This window comes from Lycium barbarum, chromosome 10 (genome assembly GCF_019175385.1).
Source record: "Lycium barbarum isolate Lr01 chromosome 10, ASM1917538v2, whole genome shotgun sequence".
Taxonomy (NCBI): domain Eukaryota; kingdom Viridiplantae; phylum Streptophyta; class Magnoliopsida; order Solanales; family Solanaceae; genus Lycium; species Lycium barbarum.
In genome coordinates this window covers 120,923,618-120,942,208 of record NC_083346.1, presented here as the reverse complement: position 1 = coordinate 120,942,208, position 18,591 = coordinate 120,923,618, and the positions used below count along the sequence as shown (strand labels likewise).

At 36.1% G+C, this 18,591-nt stretch overlaps 1 protein-coding gene across 4 annotated transcripts; it reads right to left on the bottom strand.

The window, feature by feature from the left end:
* Positions 1-7,320: 7,320 nt before the first annotated feature.
* Positions 7,321-13,614, bottom strand: LOC132614185 (NADH dehydrogenase [ubiquinone] 1 beta subcomplex subunit 7). 4 transcript variants are annotated; one of them, XM_060328585.1, is made up of 3 exons: positions 13,248-13,614; positions 11,822-11,839; positions 7,321-7,589 (listed from the first exon to the last, which is right to left on the bottom strand). In XM_060328585.1, exon 1 carries the CDS (start codon positions 13,559-13,561, stop codon positions 13,253-13,255), a length of 309 nt encoding a protein of 102 aa, XP_060184568.1. In that variant the 5' UTR covers positions 13,562-13,614; the 3' UTR covers positions 7,321-7,589; positions 11,822-11,839; positions 13,248-13,252. The 4 variants fall into 4 exon arrangements, with proteins under 4 accessions (XP_060184568.1, XP_060184567.1, XP_060184566.1 ...); XM_060328584.1 differs by having other exon boundaries at positions 7,321-7,512; XM_060328583.1 differs by lacking the exon at positions 11,822-11,839 and having other exon boundaries at positions 13,231-13,614.
* Positions 13,615-18,591: the final 4,977 nt, after the last annotated feature.

Genomic DNA, 18,591 nt, shown 5'->3' with positions numbered 1-18,591 from the left:
GCGTTAAAGGAGTTTGGTAACTTTTTTTTTCTTTAGGTTACTTTGGTCACTTTTGTTTTTTCTTGAGTTATTTAGGTTCAGACTCCTTCTCTTGTAACTCTGAGTACACGTTTGGCCATCAAAATTGAAACCATGGTTTCAAACCAGCGTTTGGCCATCAATTTTAAGTCGTGGTTTGAAACCATGGTTTGAACCCAAATCATCCAAAAAAGCTTGGTTTGGGTTTGAAACCATGGTTTCAAACTTTTTAAAATACAAAATTTAACCCATAAGTTAATATTTTGTAAAAAAAACCCATAAGTTGGTAAATATTTTTAACAATTACCCCATCAATCATTTACCAATCTCATTAACTTTCACTAACGTTTATTTATGTCTACCAATCTTTAATTTATGTGGGAAGATTATATTAAATAGTAGTTACATTACTATTCATGTTAAATTTTCGATTTTATTGAAGTAAAATTTGATTAATTGATGTTGCATTTTTTAGAAAAACCTTCTAGTAGTGTACTAATTTTGTTATAAACTATGATTTGCTCATTTGATAAGATTGTATAAGAATTGAGAATGCTTTGATAGTTTTCACAATTTGTGGGGTTTTTATGTTTATAAGAGAAAATACAATTTAAAATATTCAAATTGTATATCCAAACATGATTTGAAACCAGGTTTCAAACCATGATTTCAAACGATGTCCAAACAGGGCCTAAGGTAGGCAAATTGATTGGTAGTGGGAGTAGTTACCTACATCAATTTTTATTCCCATAGGCCATAGGATTAACCACTCTATGTATATCCTAGGCAATTGTCAATATACTTTTTTATTTTCTTTAGGCAATGGTCAATATTGACTTTGAAAGGATTTTATTCTAATTTTGACCCTAGATTGTGTATCTACACTCGAGATTGTTGAATTCTTTGGTTCAGCGGCTTGATTATAGGGATCATAATTCTCAAATGTTTAAGAATTTCAGAATAAAATTGCAAGTTCATTTTTACTAATTTCCCTCCCAAATTCCCTAAATTGCTCTATATGCATGACAAGTGTTAGATTTTCCCTTTCAAAAGTTCGAATTTACGTATGTATTATGACGTGGAATTGTTCAATTTTTTCATATGTTACTCTTGAGGTTCATATTCATATTACATCTAACGAAACTCTCGCGTAAAATATATAAGGACTCCGCATGTTTATTTTTTTCGAGAAAAAAATTTCCAAATTTACTCCTTGACTTCTAAATATAGTCAAACTTCTCTATAATAGCAGGGTTGAGTTCGAAGTTTTTTGACTTTTAAAAGTAAATTATTGTTATACACCTATAAGAGCATTGACATTTAAATAATATTTTGTTATTATAGGCTAAAAAGATCCATAAAATCTAAGTTTTCATTTTTAATTGACAAATTCTAAGCTTAATCACACTTTATATAATGAAGGAAATCTTTTAATTATGAAAATATATTCCTTCATATGATATTTTTTTTTATCATAGATGGTGTATTAAAGGATCAAATATTTCGTCAAAATCTCTACATTTATTATTGATAATCATATATATTATATTTTTATAAAGATTGTTAATTATTATATTATCAAAAAAAGAAAATAATTGTTATATGGGGCGTAATTTTACAAAATGCATACTGTTATAAAGTTAGTTGTCGTTGTTGGATTCGGCTCCCCTCCGGTGTCAATCATCATCTCCAATTCCTCTAGTGCTATTCTAAAATTTTGACTCATGTCTTATTAACAAATCAATGGTTCTGATTTACTATGTATTGACTGAAACACCTAAATCATGGTTAATAATTTTCTCACACATATCTCTCCCTCTATTTTACTATCAAATTTTGTTGAACGAGTTCTTCTTCCAAGCCATAACTTCACTTGTCTAGTGTGAAATCTAAATATGGCAACTTATTAATCTATTGACTAGAAATCAATCATATTGATTGATGCTCTTTTGACTTTGAAATGGAATGCTATTAATAGTATCGAGGACCCTCAGTTTCATTTCTTTCACGATCGATTGGCCGTTTAATGGAAGCAATTCCAACATTTATTCCACTAGTAACTTGAAATTTTCATCTTGATTTGCCCCTTCAAGTTTGACTTGGTGTTGGACTTCTCTATGTGATTTTTTTTTTCTACAGATTGTCTACGTAATTCCATGATTACGTAATTTTTTCGGTATGATCAATTATTTAGAAATAAACAGAAGCTTGCTAAAGGCCGTGTTCCAGCAAGTTTCCTGACTCTCAACTGTAGGAAGTGATAATTGGGCTTAAATTGTTGGATAGAAAACTAATAAAGATTATTCTATAACCATGGTTAAAATACAGTGGTTGGTAAAACAAATCAGAACCATTGATTTGTTAATGAGACACGTGTCAAAATTTTAGAATAGCACCCGAGGAACTGGAATTGGCGTTGGAGGGGAGCTGAATCTGTTGTTGTTATAGGTGAAATACTGTCATGGAGATGTTAAATATAAAATAAAAGATCGGTTTCAAAAAAACTTGGTTGTTATAAAGAGATGTTGTTATATGTAGATGCCGTTATAAAAATGTCTGATGGTATAACTTAATATTATTGTCAGGTTGAAGCTTCCGTTAGTGGTCAAGGGCAAAAATGGGACTTCTAACGACGGGAGTAATATTAAACCAAAAGTATAACCGGGAGCGAAGATGCTCAATCTTCAATAATAGATGAACAAATTTGATCATATTCTCATAAATTCATGAAGAGATAACACTACTAAAAAAAAAGTCAAAGTCCACCTCCAAAACCGACCGTGGGCAGGGACGGATCTAGGGTCCGGGGAGGGTGATCACCCTCGGTAAAAAATTACATCATGTATATAAGTTTTTTTTTTTTTGAATACTCTAAACACAAGTTTACAACTGGTTTAGAGGTTCAAATTCACCTCGAGGTTTCAAGTTCAAATCCCATTACATTTTTATTTCTCGAATTCCCTCATTGAAAAGTCTGGATTCACCATTGACCGCGAGAGGTCGTTTTTTGGGAAATAGCTATAAAAGATCTACAGAAGTAGGCATAGGCCTGGTTGGTATCGAAAACCAACCAACCGCAGGCGATCGGTTTTAAGTTTTTTTTTTTTTTTTTGGAAAAATAACTATCGCGAGCGATCGATTTTTTAAATTACATAAATTTAAATGCATCATCCAGGGATCGATCCCTAGTCCTTACCATGGTAGAATACTACCACTAGGCATTGGTCGTTCTTTTTTTTCTCGAGCCGAGGGTCTATCTGAAATAGTTTATCTATCTTTACAAGGTAGGAGTAAGATCAACAGTCTATCCTCACCAAATCTCACCTGGTGGGATTATACCGGCTATGTTGTTGTCGTCGTTGATTTCCGACCTTTTTTAAGTACTGTAAACTGAAAATATCAAATGGAAAAAAAAATGAAGATTTTGAGGTCTAAGTAGGGTATAGGCTATATAGGCTATAGAGAGGACCCTGGACCTGAATAGCCGAAAGGTAACGTATCTGGGTTAGAGCAAAAGGAATGGAATGAGTTAACAGAACAGAAGAGACTAGAAATTACAGGCCTATATATATTATTTACTCCTGTAGGAGTAGCAGTAGCAGAAGATCTGAATAAATATCCATATTGATTCTTGAATTGTAAATGGATGTGCCTGCTTTTTACAGATTGACAAGATATGCCATACCACACCTTTTTTACGTGCCACATTCATTACTTCTTCATTGTTCAACTAATTTTTTTTTTTTCTGCTTCCAGTTACTCTTCTCATCCTGTTTTAAATTATCGTATATACTTTAGAGATTGTTTGGTTACCGGGCAAAGTTACCACGAGATTATAGTCCTGAGGTTATAATTCTTGCTCTAGCTAATTGTCCCACCTTTTAGTGGGATAAAACAACATTAAATTTGAGGTAAAAATTTATCATGGCATTAGTTATACTTTCAACCAAATAAAAGTTAATTAATCATCTTTATGATTTTTTACTTCCTATATTCTCAGGTATGAACTAGCAAACAACACTCTAGGTCCGTCTCTAAAAAAAAAAAAAAAAAAAGGTCCATCTCTCTTGTGATGTGAGTAAATTTTTACCGTTATCAACAAGCTGGAATAACTTTTTGTGTTTCATCATTGAATAAGTAGGGTTCTAGAATGTTTGGAGGTATAAATCTAATTGCACTAGTTAATTGAGATTAGTCCATTTAAAACTAGACTAGTAGTCGACCATGATAGAAGAAAAAAGTTGATTAAGTGATAATCTTTAGTTGGAATGAACAATGATTGAATGAATGGGGTCCATTTCCCTGGACTTTTTCTACTCCGGGTTACTGATTAGGTGAGATGGGATTGAAATTTGTAACAAAGATTAAAAATTATGTAAAGTAATAGCATGGTTTGATTTTGATGGAAAGAACTTTTGTAGTCACATCCATGATTTGAAATGTACATAGTTTGACCTTCAGAATTATTCTAATGGCTTCACATATAAGGTAAGCATTACGTCTACCTTTTTCATCTTATTGGCCTCAAGTCAAGAAAATAACAAAAATAGTCCCTTATATTTCGGTAATTTTAAAATATATTTTTGAGCAGTTTTAATTCTATAAATTTGTGAAAAATGAAGTAATTGCACGGTTTTTTTTTCTTTTTCAAATGGTCTGATGTTTAATTTTTGTCCTTTAAATGGGCTGGTCTTTAATTTTTCCCTCCAAAATTGAACTTATGCCTAGTGGAGCATTAGTTTTTAAAGGCACTGACATAACTTGTAGATTTTATGATACGTAATTATGCCCTCTAGACATAAATTCGATTTTAAAAGGCAACATTAAAAACCCCATTTGAAAGGCAAAAATTAAAGACCGGTGCAAACTAGGGTAGAAGTGCAAATGACCCGTTAAAAATGAGTATTTTTTAATCCTCAAAGAGTTACGAACTTTGTTAGTTATAATTGATAAAAGTAGTTCTGGAAAAAAGAATTTAGCGGAATTCACATCTAGAGGTATAATTTTTTTCACTTTATGTTATCTTTTTCTTATCTATTTTCGAGAGTTTAGTGTAGCATTTTGAGATCAATTTTTGCTACTTTTGATCTATTTTTATATCTAGTGCAATCTTTTATGTTTCAAATTGTAGGTTAATAGATCTTTCCCGATATTTCTTGTAATACCATAATTAAAGTGTAAATAATCACAAGATGTCTAATACTTAAATAAAAATTCAATTAAGTGTGTGATAAAATAATCTCACTTTTTATCCCGAAATTGTTATTGCTTGTACTAAGCTTATTTTTATAATTTCCTTTTCAACTTTTAGGTGTCAATAAAAGGTGAGAGAATATCACCTAGAGAATGGAAAAAATATAATTTAAAGCCTTTCAAGTACGTAGAAATGCCCACCATATTATCGAGTAATCAAAAATTCCGGCTACCTTATGACTAACATTTCTAGATCATTTAATAAGAATACATATAAAATTATGAATTATTGTTAACTTCTTAAATTCTATATGGCCCTACATGAATGAGCTGTGGAAATAATTTCAACGGAATCATATGAATTACACTTTCTTTTATGATCATTATTGTCTCTTCTTCTCTCACTATTTGGTGAGCTCAGGTTAAGGATCACGTGTTGTATAATTTAAAGGGATAATAATATTTTTGATCGCTCAATTATTGATACATTTTAGTTTAGTCTTTGTTATATTTGATTAAGCACATTTAAACTTTCGTTAGTTTTTTTTAACAATTGAACTGTACCTTTTTGATCCCTTTACTTGTGGAATTCACATAATTTCAGAAGTATTAACTGCTCCACCATTTAGTTATCCACGTGTTGTTTTATTTAATTTGTATTGCTACTTCATATTTGAGGGCAGTACTTCTAAATATAGTCCAAATTAACATATGACCTACATAAAATGACCAAAAGCACATATTTTAATTTTGAGTCATATATTATAAGGACCAACATAGAAATTTACCAACAATAAAGAGATGGAAAATGCTGTTGCCTTAATTTAAATGATAGGCATTGTATGTTTTGTTGTTACATAGTGAGAAATCAAAGAAAATCGATGTATAACAAGATTCTTGATCTGTTTCTAAAGTTGAAACAAATGTGAAATGAGGTGAATTGAGTACTATACGATCTTTGATTTGTTTCCAAAGTTGGAACAAATGAGAAATGAGGTTATTTGACAGATTCAGTCTTTGATTTGTTTCTATTGTTGGAGCAAATATGAAAAGGGTTGTAAATTATTTGGTTATAATAATAAGTTGGGAAATTAGGGAATGTTGACTACAATATGTCTGTTTTACAAAGTTTTCTAATCTCACAACTCACAAGGAGGGTAGCTCATATTATTATTATTATAAACAAATACCCCGAGTAATGGGCAATTTTATATGTATAGTTGTGTCAAAATTCTAGAGAAAAATTTTCAGAAAAGAAAAACAAAAATTCTAGAGTGAAAAGACTATTTCCCACCTTCTTATAACATGTTCCTTAGCTCATAACAGGTTTTCTCTTGCTAAGGCAGAAAAATTATTGTTATTTTTTCTAGTTAAATGAATAACAATTTCTTTTGCTTCTTTAGTATTAGTATTTGTTTATTTATGAAACTAGAAGTTCTTATTTAGTTGCTTAACTGCTATATATAATTTCATGCTTAAGTTGTGATATTTGCATTTACAGAATTATGAGAATGAGTTTTTTTTCAGTGAAAAAGGCCTACCAACACAATACGATTTTTCAACAAAGAAAGTTCAGTTGAACCCCTTCATTAGTTGTGGTTTCGCAACCACGAGATTACCAACCTTGTACTATATTTTTCCCATACAACTTTATTCATGGTCACTACCATTTAATTTTGCTTAATGTCCACTCCATTTCATGTAGAAGTCATCATAATAGAGACATCACCTCATTAATACGGCTCACTTTAGGCTTAAACTTTAAGTTAAGACCTCAACATGCCATCAGGTTTTGTTTGCGTGATTCCTACACTTGTTGCTTTGCTGAGTGGATACACTTCCTCACATCGGGTATTTACACCAAACTATTTAAATCGATCGTAGCAGTTAAAGATCATATCACTTAACCATATTTGCTTATTGGTTTGGTGTAAACACCTGATGCAGGTTAACTTTTACCCTTTACCGAACACTTGTAAAATGATCCTTTTTCACTCAGTACCCATTTTGCCGGTTTCATCTAAATCCAAACTTGCATCTTACATGCAAGTTTTATTTTGTCGACCACTAATATCTTACAAGTACTATGAAGGAACGGAACACGCAATATTTAAGCAAAATGACAAACTGGTCTTAGAATAGCATAAACTCTGTTGAAAACATTATTTGCATTCAGGTAGAGGTTCAATGAGTCCACCATCTTTTATCACTCAACAGAAATCAACTTCAAATATAAATCCACCAACTAGTACTTGACAATGCTCTGGGTTTCTGCAGACCTCTTGGCAATTTTTCATCTCCCTGTCAAAATAGTAGCCAAAGTTGAATTCAGATGGAGCAAACATGATTTTGTACAGGTTCTCCCTACAAGTAAACACCTGAGAAGAAAATTATACTTAAAATTTTGTACAGGGTGCAATTAATCAAGTGTAACAAAGGAAGAGGTGCCTCTGTCAGCTATGATTAAAGATCAGTTCACACACCACCAGAATATTTTCATGTAACGAATCGGCTTTTGACCTTTTCATACTAATTGTTATAGAGCATGTTGGTACTAGTTCTAAAAGGAGCGCTTCCAAGAATAAACACAATTGTTAGCAAGGTTAGAAGAAAGTTAAATGACCATGCACCAGGAGTGACATGCAATCTTCATTTTTGTGGTCTTCCAGGGCTTTAATTTTGATTTGTTTAGCGGAGCTGGCAACCCCCCGGTTCTTATCATGAATAATAATAATCTCTTTCATCTATATCCAACCCCCAAAAAAAAAGCAGAGAGAGGGGGAGAAGAAGAATGAAGGAAGAATCATAGTTTTGCTCTAACAAAAAACTTGTTCCTTTTCCGCAAAGTGAAACCAAAGCATGTATTGACTGGACGCTAAGACATATTACTCCTTGGCTCCAAGAAAAAGGAGGGTAGCCAGTAGAAAAGATCCTTCACTTCCAACCATAAGGTTGGGAGTTGATTCACCATCGGCGTAAAGTGGAAATGGGCATTAGAAGCATCTACGGAAGTCTTAAGGCGCCTTTTACAAGGTTAATAGCTTTATGTGGCTAGTTACACACGATGCATGTCTCAGTCATGACAACTTCAGATAAGAGGATTGGCGATATGCAGCAGGTGTTTTATGTGCAACCGTGAAGTGGAGATTGCAGTCACCTATTTTTGCAGTGTCTGGTGGCAAGTCAAAACTGATCTCTATTTCTTCATATTCAGGATTCTTTCTGTTAAGCAATATACAGTGAAGGAGAATGAAGAAATTAGTAAGGCAGGTCTGAACAGTCTCAAATTGTGTCTGTTGGGTATGGAAGGAACGTGAGCTGCTTAGCTAAGGAAAGAAGATACTTAGAGAAGATTAAGTTTAGCTGCTTATGGCTTTTGGCGTAACTCACAGGATGTTAAAGATGAAAATAGCATGCTAGATTTCATACTCTTTACAGGAACAGGAGCATGTACAGCTGGAACCCCTTTTTATTTTTATATAGTTACCCAGGAACCATCGTAGTGCTAAGATTCTTAGTTTGATATACATTATCCACTTTGGTTTCCTGTGTAGGGGAATTTGCAGGATGGAGTTCACTACACCCCGAAAAAAAGTCCATGTACTCCATACATGTGGGCTGTGTTTTAAAAAATAATACAGTAATGCTAGATCAGAAAGCTGAACGACAGATGCAAATAGAGAGGTGTGTGACAAAGACAAAAAGAGAAGGATAGAAGGGATAGAAATTCTAGGAATTCCAACTAGCCTCCTTTGAAATACGTGGGAATGATAATAAGGTTGCCACAAGCTTGGCAGAACATAGAAAGAATTAGAATTTTATGAAGTTACTTTTCTATACTTCTAGCGGCATCATCTTGTAAGAGTTATATGACCCTTTTCATTTTTATTTTTTTTTTTGAAAATACCTCCGCTCCACCTCGTGGAACAATGAAGAATCATTTGCATAGACCTCCTCAAGGAGATTAAAATGATTTATTTCCTGTTATGTAAGGACTCGACAAAATTTAACCTTTTACGATAATTGAAGTTAAAAGAATCTCCACTCTGCTCAAGGGCTTGCAATAAAGTTGTTGCTGACACACAACAACATACTCAGTGTAATCTCACAAGTGGGGTCTGTGGAGGGTAGGATGTTAGCAGACCTTACCCCTACCTTTGTTGGACACACAACCACCTATATCAATTGCTACATAAGGTACTACATGGTAAAGAAGCAAGACTTAGATGTTCTATAGTCAAAATCACTTCCATCAGCTGCTGCACAAACATAATAAACTATGATGCCATTGCACAACGTGTGCTTAAAAGATAAGAATCTATTTCAGCATGTTCTATATGTCTTAAGTTAAAAGGATAGTGGTACTATGTCAAAAAAATCTAGGTTGCTCAATATTTCATAATAAATCTGCAGTTTAACAACTGCACAAGCTAGATTATAAAAATGTCAAGAATTTCAAATTTAAGACCTTGACGGTTGGTTCAGAACAGTTGAGTAAGAGATACTCTACAGTTGTCAGGACAAGAACTCTTCATGGCCCAAAAAAAGATGATAAATTCTGCTTCCACTATACCTGTTATAATTGTGAGGTTGCTGGACTTTCCAGAAGAGCACGAGTTATAAGGCATTTTGATGTACAAGTATACAACTACCTTAAATGAGCCAAACTACCAAACAAAGTTGTACGGAACATGTTCGCTAAAGAAGAGGATTCTTTTTCACTTAACAATCATCTCATGCCCCATCTAGAAAGCCGAATCGCACATAAAACCCAGGAAATCTTTTAATCATCAGATCATAGAGCTACCTCATATCTCAATTAGATGAAGCATGATTAGGCAAATTACTGATTAGTCACAGTCAAACCTTGTTCTGCTATTAAAATTTAAAATAACGACCAAGTTCTTATATAAGTTACAAAAGTAAGAACAAATATCAGACAAATCCTAAAAACTTACTCTCAGGTCTTCCCTTGCTGAAAAGAGTCACATGGCAATGAATCATTGCCTCTGTAAGTAAACCTAGATATCCTCAATATGATAAAAGAAGGAACTAACATCCTTGAAACTGAGATCATCAACTATATGAGAAAAATATGACTATCCTAAAGGAAAAGTTGATGCAAAATATATGCATCAGTGCCAAAGAATCTCAATATGTGTTACTATAATCTCAATCACACACGATGTCAGTTTCCCAATAGACACATTGTGGACATGTTCTAGAACCTACCAAACTCCATCAACTCTCAGATAAAATCTTCCAAGTCCTAAAAAAAGGTTTGATTGTAGAAGGTATGGATATGTGGCAAGGAATCTAAAGATGTGCCACCATAAACTCAAGCATGCACCAAATTATTTGTCCAAAGAAACAGTCCATTATGATCTCCTTAACTTCTTCTCAATGAAAGGCCAATCATATGCCAGATATTGACTGTTGTAGTGCCACATGCCCCCATTATCTACTTACGTTCTTAATGAGTCTCAAGTTAATAACATAATTCTACAAATAATATTAAAATATACAACTTCCAATCTATCTTGCTAACCACAACTTCAATATTTTCTTGTTTCTTCCATAAAAGTGGTATCAAGGCTACTTTGCCACTCGTCAATTAATCTACAGGGGAAACATGCTACCTTCCACCAGCAAAAGTACCGATTAACTCTATCCACCAAAACTTATACTTTTGTCTGTACAGGAATATGAGCCCTGGTTTCCCAGGGTCATTGCAACTCTAGTTATTGTTTCATTCCAATACTAAATGCATTTATTGGAGCCTTGAATTCTGCGTCTACTTAGCAATAACTATACTTATTTCATTTGAATACAAAATTATTTGTCTTTTAATACAAAATTAGTTAATTCTTATATCTTTTGATCCTCTGAACTTACGTTTATCCTTCAAAAAGAATCCCTTAAAATCAGTAAAATGGTCAGCAATATAAAGGCTATGTTCTGCGTTCTAATTTGTATAGCACTCTTAAGTATCAAAATATTAGACACAATTCCACAAATTACATAACTTTATACAACTTTTGCAACATTCAAACAAACCTCCGAAACTACTACTCAATTCATTCATCAAATTAACATCTTAAGCTCCAAATTCAGTTAAAACCCATCACTAAAAACAAAACACAGACGCAATTAGAGAGCACAAATTGAAGAGATGCTGGAAAATAAAAGCTCATCCATAAATAAGGAAATCACTTAAATCAGTAAAATGCCAAAACAATAAACTACACTCTCTAAGTTTCAAAATGGACACAATTCCACAAATAATATCTTTATACAACCTTCGCAACTTTCACAAACGAACTTGCCAAACTACTACTTAATTCATTCATCAAGTTAACATCTTAAGCTATATATTCAGTCAAGACAGCATCATTAAAAACACAAAGAAATTTGGAGCAAAATTGAATAGAGGCCTACAGAAAAAAGCTCATCCATATATAAAGAGATCAATTCAAACCATCAATACAACAATTAACAAATCAAGTAGCGTTAACTGGCCTAGATGATACAAGAAACTAGACATTATATATAAGCAGATCAATTCAAACCATCACGTAACAATTAACAAAATCAATTAGCGATAACTGACCTAGATGATAAGAAAACCCTAAGCATTAGCAGTCTTAGGGGTGAAAGGAATGGATTGTTGGGCCTGGACCAGGCTTTTTTGCTTCATGCATCTTTTCGTTCTCGGAATATTAGGTTTATTCTTCCAAAATATCTCTTAAATCGGTAAATTGCCCCAAAAAAAATAAAAATTCTCCGTTCCAATTTGTTTACCAATCTCTATGTTTCAAAATGTTTGACACAATTCCACAAATATTATAACTATATAGAACTTTCGCAACATTCAAACAAACCTCCCAAACAACTACTTAATTCATTCATCAAGTGAACATCTTAAGCTCTACATTTTTTTTAATTATTTTGAGATGGTCTTAAGCTCTACATTTAGTCAAATACCATCACTAAAAATAATATTCAAAGCAGCAGCAACATACCCAGTGTAAGAAATAATATTCAAAGCTATTTGGAGCAAAATTAAAAAGAGGATGCAAAAGAGAAAAAAAATCTCACTAATATATAAGGAGATCTATTTAAACCATCACTATAACAATTAAGAAATCAAGTAGCGATAACTGACCTAGATGATAGAAAACCCTAAGCATTAGCAGTCTTAGGAATTAGAGGAATGGATTGCTGGGCCTTGGCCGGGTTTTTTTTTACTTCATTCGGGCTTCCATAGCCTATGTTGCTCGGACTCTTCAAAAATGTCAACGGGTGTGTATCGGATTATCCAAAAGTAGTGTATTTTTGGAGAATCAGACACGGGTGCGACATTGAAAGTGAAGAGTCCGCGCAACTTTAGTGATTGTTTCATTCCAATACTAAATACATTTCAATACAAAATTCTGTCTTTTAAACCCTCAGGGGTTGGCCTGGTGGCAATTGACTTGAGCCTTGGGGTGCTCCCTTTCAAGGTCTCAAGTTCGAAACCCGCTGGGTGCAAACAATTTCTGAGGGCTATCGGACTGGGGAAACCCTGAATTACCCGTGGTGCACTTGCGGGAAATCCTTGCCGAGGGCCTGTGCACCCCCGGGATTAGTCGGGGCTCAAAGAGACTCGGACACCCGGCGCTAATCAATTTTTTTTTTTGTCTTTTAACACAAAATTAGTGGAATTCTTTAAATCTTTTCGTTATCTGAATCTTATATTTATCCTTCCACGAAATCCCTTAAATCAGTAAAATGCCAACAACAAAAAAAAAAAAAAAAAAAAAAAAAAACTCTCCATTCCAATTTGAATTACACTCGCTAAGTTTCAAATTACCACATTCAAACAAACCTCCCAAATTACTACTTAACTCATTCATCAAATCAACTCAACATTCTAATCTCTACATTTAGTCAAACAACATCATTAAAAACAAAATTAGAACAATTCGAACATCACTATAACAATTAAGCAATTAATGAAATCAAGTAGCGATAACTGACCTAGATGATAAGAAAACAAACCCTAAGCATTAGCAGTCTTAGGGATAAGAGGAATCCCTTGTTGGGCCGGGTTTTTCTGTTTGGATCGGGCTTCATCTTCACGGATCTGTTTCATTTGAAGCATACGTTCCATAACAAGTTCATAAGCACACTTTTCATAAACATGACGTTCGTCTTCACATTTCCAAGGTAGGTAAAATTCAGATTGACGACATTTGTTTAAAGGGATTAAAAGATGTGCACATTGATCACGATATGCTAATGGTACTTTGTTTTCAATTAATTCTGCTTGTGTTGCTATCATTTTTTTCGATGAACCTGGTACCTCCATTTTTGCAGCGATTGGAACTGCAAGTTTTCCTGGATTTGGAGATTTGTAAGTTGTTGTGGTTTGTTAATGTGTTTTTGGGCTTTGGACTGTTTGGGGATTGGGCTAATTAATCTTCAGGCCCATAAATTATTGGATTGTAAGGGCAAAGGTTGGTACCGGGAATGAATTTGAGATGAGTTTATTCTACATTTGGTTGGGAGAAAATTGCGGTACAATTAATCTCGGAATTAGTTATTCTGAGATAATTAATATTGAAATAATTTGTTCCCCAACCAAATGACCCCTAAGGAGTCGTTTGGTACGTAGACAAAATTATCTCAAGATTATAATCCTGGGACTAATTTATCCCATCAAGGAGATGGGATAAAATAATCCCAGGATTAATAGGATAAGATGGGATATCTCATCTTTAAGTTTGGGATGCACTTTATACTTTGTTTGGTACAAGGTATAAGTTTATCACAGGATAAATTTATACCTTCTACCAAACATAGTACAAAATTAATCCCACAGTTAGTGCTGAGATATTCCAGCTAATACCGTGTACCAAACGACCCCTAAGAGTTTTTGGGGAAAATGATGGGTTAAATGCACAATACCAACTTTTTGGGGTTGAATTGATTGGGCTATAATATTAAGGCCCAAACATTATTGGGTTTTAAGAGCTTTTGGGAAACAAGTTATATTGGTTATATTCCAAATAATGGTCCTAAACGCGGCTGGGAATTATATGCTAATTATAACAAAAGATTACAAATAAGTTTTTGCTTGTTAACTGTAAAAAAAAAAATAGTTATGAAGCATGTTTTTGCTTTGTGGTATCACTCCCTTGAAATTAGTACGACTTTAATGCTGCAATGTAAATTTAACCCAATATCTATATCAATATATGAGTCTGTAGGAAATCAATCCGTGATTTGTATTGATGTATGAAAGTCATTATATACAAAATAGGTATCTCCCTATCAGAATGATACTAGGCTAAATTATAGGACCTAATTACTATACATAAGGAAGAGAATATTTACATAGACTATTACATAGTCTATCACACCCCGCAGTCGAAGCGGGAGGTTGTCGTACGCTTAGACTGTCCCTGAAATCATCAAAGAGCACGCGCGGAAGACCTTTAGTGAAGATATCTGCGATCTGGTAACGGGACGGGACGTGAAGAACACGAACTTCTCCACGGGCAACTTTCTCACGTACGAAATGTATGTCCATCTCAATATGTTTAGTGTGTTGGTGCTGAACTAGATTACCTGATAGGTATATGGCACTAACATTATCACAATAAACCAATGTAGCTGTCCGGATGGGACAACGGAGCTCTAAAAGAAGGTTGCGAAGCCAACAGGACTCAGAGACGACATTAGCGACGCCACGGTATTCGGCCTCAACACTTGACTTAGACATAGTAGGTTGTCGTTTGGATGACCATGAGAGGAGATTATCGCCAAGGAAGACACAGTAACCTGATGTGGATCGGCGAGTGTCTGGACAACCACCCCAATCTGCATCTGTATAAGAAACAAGAGAGGCAATGGAGGATTTGTACAAATGGAGACCAAACTCAATAGTACCTTGAATGTATCGGACTATGCGTTTAAGAGCATACATATGTGCAACCTTTAGATCATGCATGTGAAGGCATACTTGTTAAACCGCATAGGAGATGTCTGATCTTGTGAATGTAAGGTACTGCAACGCACCGGCCAATTTACAATATTGGGTGGGATCATTGCAAGGAGGCCCGGCCGTGGTACCAAGTTTGGCTTTGGTGTCGACCGGTGTCTGACTTGGCTTACAGGCAGTCATGCCCGCACGCTCTATAATATCTGCTACATAATTTTTCTGAGAGAGAAACATGTCGTGTGAAGTCCGGGTAACAGCGATACACAGAAAATAGCTTAGAGGGCCCAGATCCTTCATAGCAAATTCGGTACTAAGCAGAGACATGATGGATTTTCTGAGAGCATCTGAGGAAGCTGTGAGAATAATATCATCAACATATAGCAGAATGTAAGCAATGTCAGAACCTCGACAATAAATAAAGAGAGAGTGATCAGATCGGCTATGTGAAAAACCAATAGTGGAGACATAGTCTGCAAAGCGTTGGAACCATGCACGGGGAGCTTGCTTAAGTCCGTACAACGATTTCTTCAAGAGACAGACATGATGTGGATGCTTTGGATCCTTAAACCCAATAGGCTGATGCATATAAACAGTCTCATTAAGATTACCGTGTAGGAAAGCATTCTTGACGTCCAACTGATGAATGGGCCAAGAGTGTGCAAGTGCAATGCTCAAGACAGCGCGAATAGTAGTCGGTTTGACAACCGGACTGAAAGTTTCGTCGCAGTCAACTCCAACCTGTTGAGACCTGCCATCATAGACAAGACGGGCTTTGTGCCTCTCAAAAGAACCATCAGATTTCTTTTTATGACGAAAAATCCACATAGAACGAATAAGATTCACATCAGTGGGACGTGGAACCAACTCCTACGTCTTATTGCTAATTAGAGAATTATATTCATCAACCATGGCAGCTTTCCAATTGTGGTCATTTAGAGCACTGACAGGATTTCGTGGGATAGGCGAGATGGAGGGAGTGCTAGAAGTATTTAAGTTGAACGGTTGTTTGGGCTTAAAAATCCCATGTTGGCTTCTAGTGACCATGCGGGTGGGCTGTTGGGCAGTCACGGGTGGGGCAGTGGGGGTAGGGGCTGTGGGGCAGTGACCGTGAGGTTGGACTGCTGGGCAGTGGGGGGAGGGCTGCTGGGCAGTCACGGGTGGAGCAACGGGGGGAGGGGCTGCTCGGCAATGGGGGGAGGGGCTGGACCGAGGGAACAACGGGTGGAGGAGGCTGTGACAGAAAATGCAGGGTATATGGAGAAATCCCATGGTCCAAAAAATCATAAGAAGTTGGGGTTGGTGAGTGCAATTTGGAGAAGGGAAATCGAGTTTCCTCAAAGATGACAGACATGCCTTGAAATGATGATTTTGTTGGTGGATAAATCATAACATTTATATCCTCTATGATTCAATAGATAGCCCAAAAATACACACGGGGTGGATCTTACTTGTAACTTATGAATAGTTGTAGATGGGAAAAGTGGATAGCATAGACACCCAAAAACTCGGAGATGCGAATAGGAGGGGGTTCGTTGATAGAGAACTTGCGTTGGTGATTTATACCCAAGGACTTTGGTGGGAAGTACATTAAGGAGGTATGTGGCCATTTGGAGAGCATGATGCCAAAAAGAGGGGGCATGGAAGAGTGGACAAGAAGAGTGTGCACTATGTTGTTAATGGATTTAATTTTTCTTTCCACTTTGCCATTTTGAGGAGAGGTATGGGGGCAAGAAAATCAGAAATTTAAACCATTTGAGGCGCAAAAAGATTGAAAATGCCCATTGGCGAACTCCCGCCCATTATCACATTGAATGTTTTTAATGTCTTTTTCGAATTGAGTCTGTATTAATGCCTTAAAAGATAGAAAAGTGGAATACACTTGGGACTTGTTAGAGATTGGAAAAGTCCAAAGAAAATTACTATAATCATCAAGAAAGAAAACATAATAGCGATGCCCATTAGAACTTAAAATAAGAGATGTCCATAAATCACTATGAATGATATCAAACGACATAGTAGTAAATGACAATGAATCATAAAATGGCAATTTAACATGTTTCCCCAAAGGACAAGAGGTACAAAAAGAAGTTCGGGCCCTATTACATTCAGTTAAAGCATTACTACGAAGAGAACTGAGGATAGCATTTCCCGGATGGCCGAGTCGGGAATGCCACAAGCTAGGTGATGCGGCAATGAAGGTGGATGGTGGAGTGGTCCATTTTGTGGCAATGATAGGATACAATTCCCCGGTGCTCTCACATCTCATTAGGCGGCTTCCCGTCGGTAAATCCTTCACAGAAAACCCAAAAGGATCAAACTCAACAGAAACATTATTGTCCTTAGTGAATTTGCGTACGGAAATAAGGTTTTTGATGAGTTTTGGAGCATGCAAGACATTTAGGAGACGTAATTGAGGATTAGGTGGGGATAGGGATGTATGACCATAGCCTCGAATTGGAATAGTGCTACCATTACCAATAATGATTCCAGAATTATTGCTCAAATTAAAATAAGACGTGAGAGTACCTGAGTTGGCAGTCATGTGGGAAGTCGCTCCGGTGTCCATGTACCAATTATCATTCGGTTGATGCATGGACAGAGTGTGCATGGCTGCCTCCACGTCTGTCGGAGTGTACCCAGAATAGGTCGGACCATGCATGGAATAGGCCTGCTGAGGTCGTGGACTCGCACCGAGAATGCCGCTGTCGGGCCGCGGTGTGGTGGGACGCTGCTGCCACTGTCTCGTCGGATACGGGCAGGGGGTCATTGGCCACTGCTGGGGCGGCCAGGCAGGACAGTAGTAGCCCCCTGGCGATGGCTGTCCCGTCGGCCACTGGCCGTTGCTAGTCTGTCCGCCGTCGCCGTCAAATTTCCCGCGGTTGTTGTTGTTGTTCCCCTTTCCCTTGTTCCTGTTAGAATTCCTGCCACGATTATTATCACGACAGTTAGTTGAATTATTGTTGCTGCCAGGTGGCGGGGAGGGAGTATCATTATCAACAAGTAGAGCCGCGGGACTGGAATCGCGGGCACGTTCCTTGGCTGCTGCGTCTTCGAGCTTGAGTCTGGAGCACACTTTAGAGAAAGAGGGCAGCACATCCTTCTGCTAGATGGTGGTGACAAAGTGTGCATATGTCTCCGGTAAGCCTGCAAGGAGGCGTAAGACCATACGTTGGTCGGACACCGGCGACCCCACGTTGTCAAGCTGATCCGCGAGAGACTTGAGCCTATTATAATAGGCCATAACCGAGCTGAAGTCGGCCATTTTTGTGGTGGTGAATTCAGTTTCAAGGTACGCTGCCCATGAGTGCTTGTTATCTTGGAAAATTTGAGCAACTCGATCCCAAGCATTCTCTGCAACATCATCCGTCATGAGAATAGAGGTAAGAATATCATAG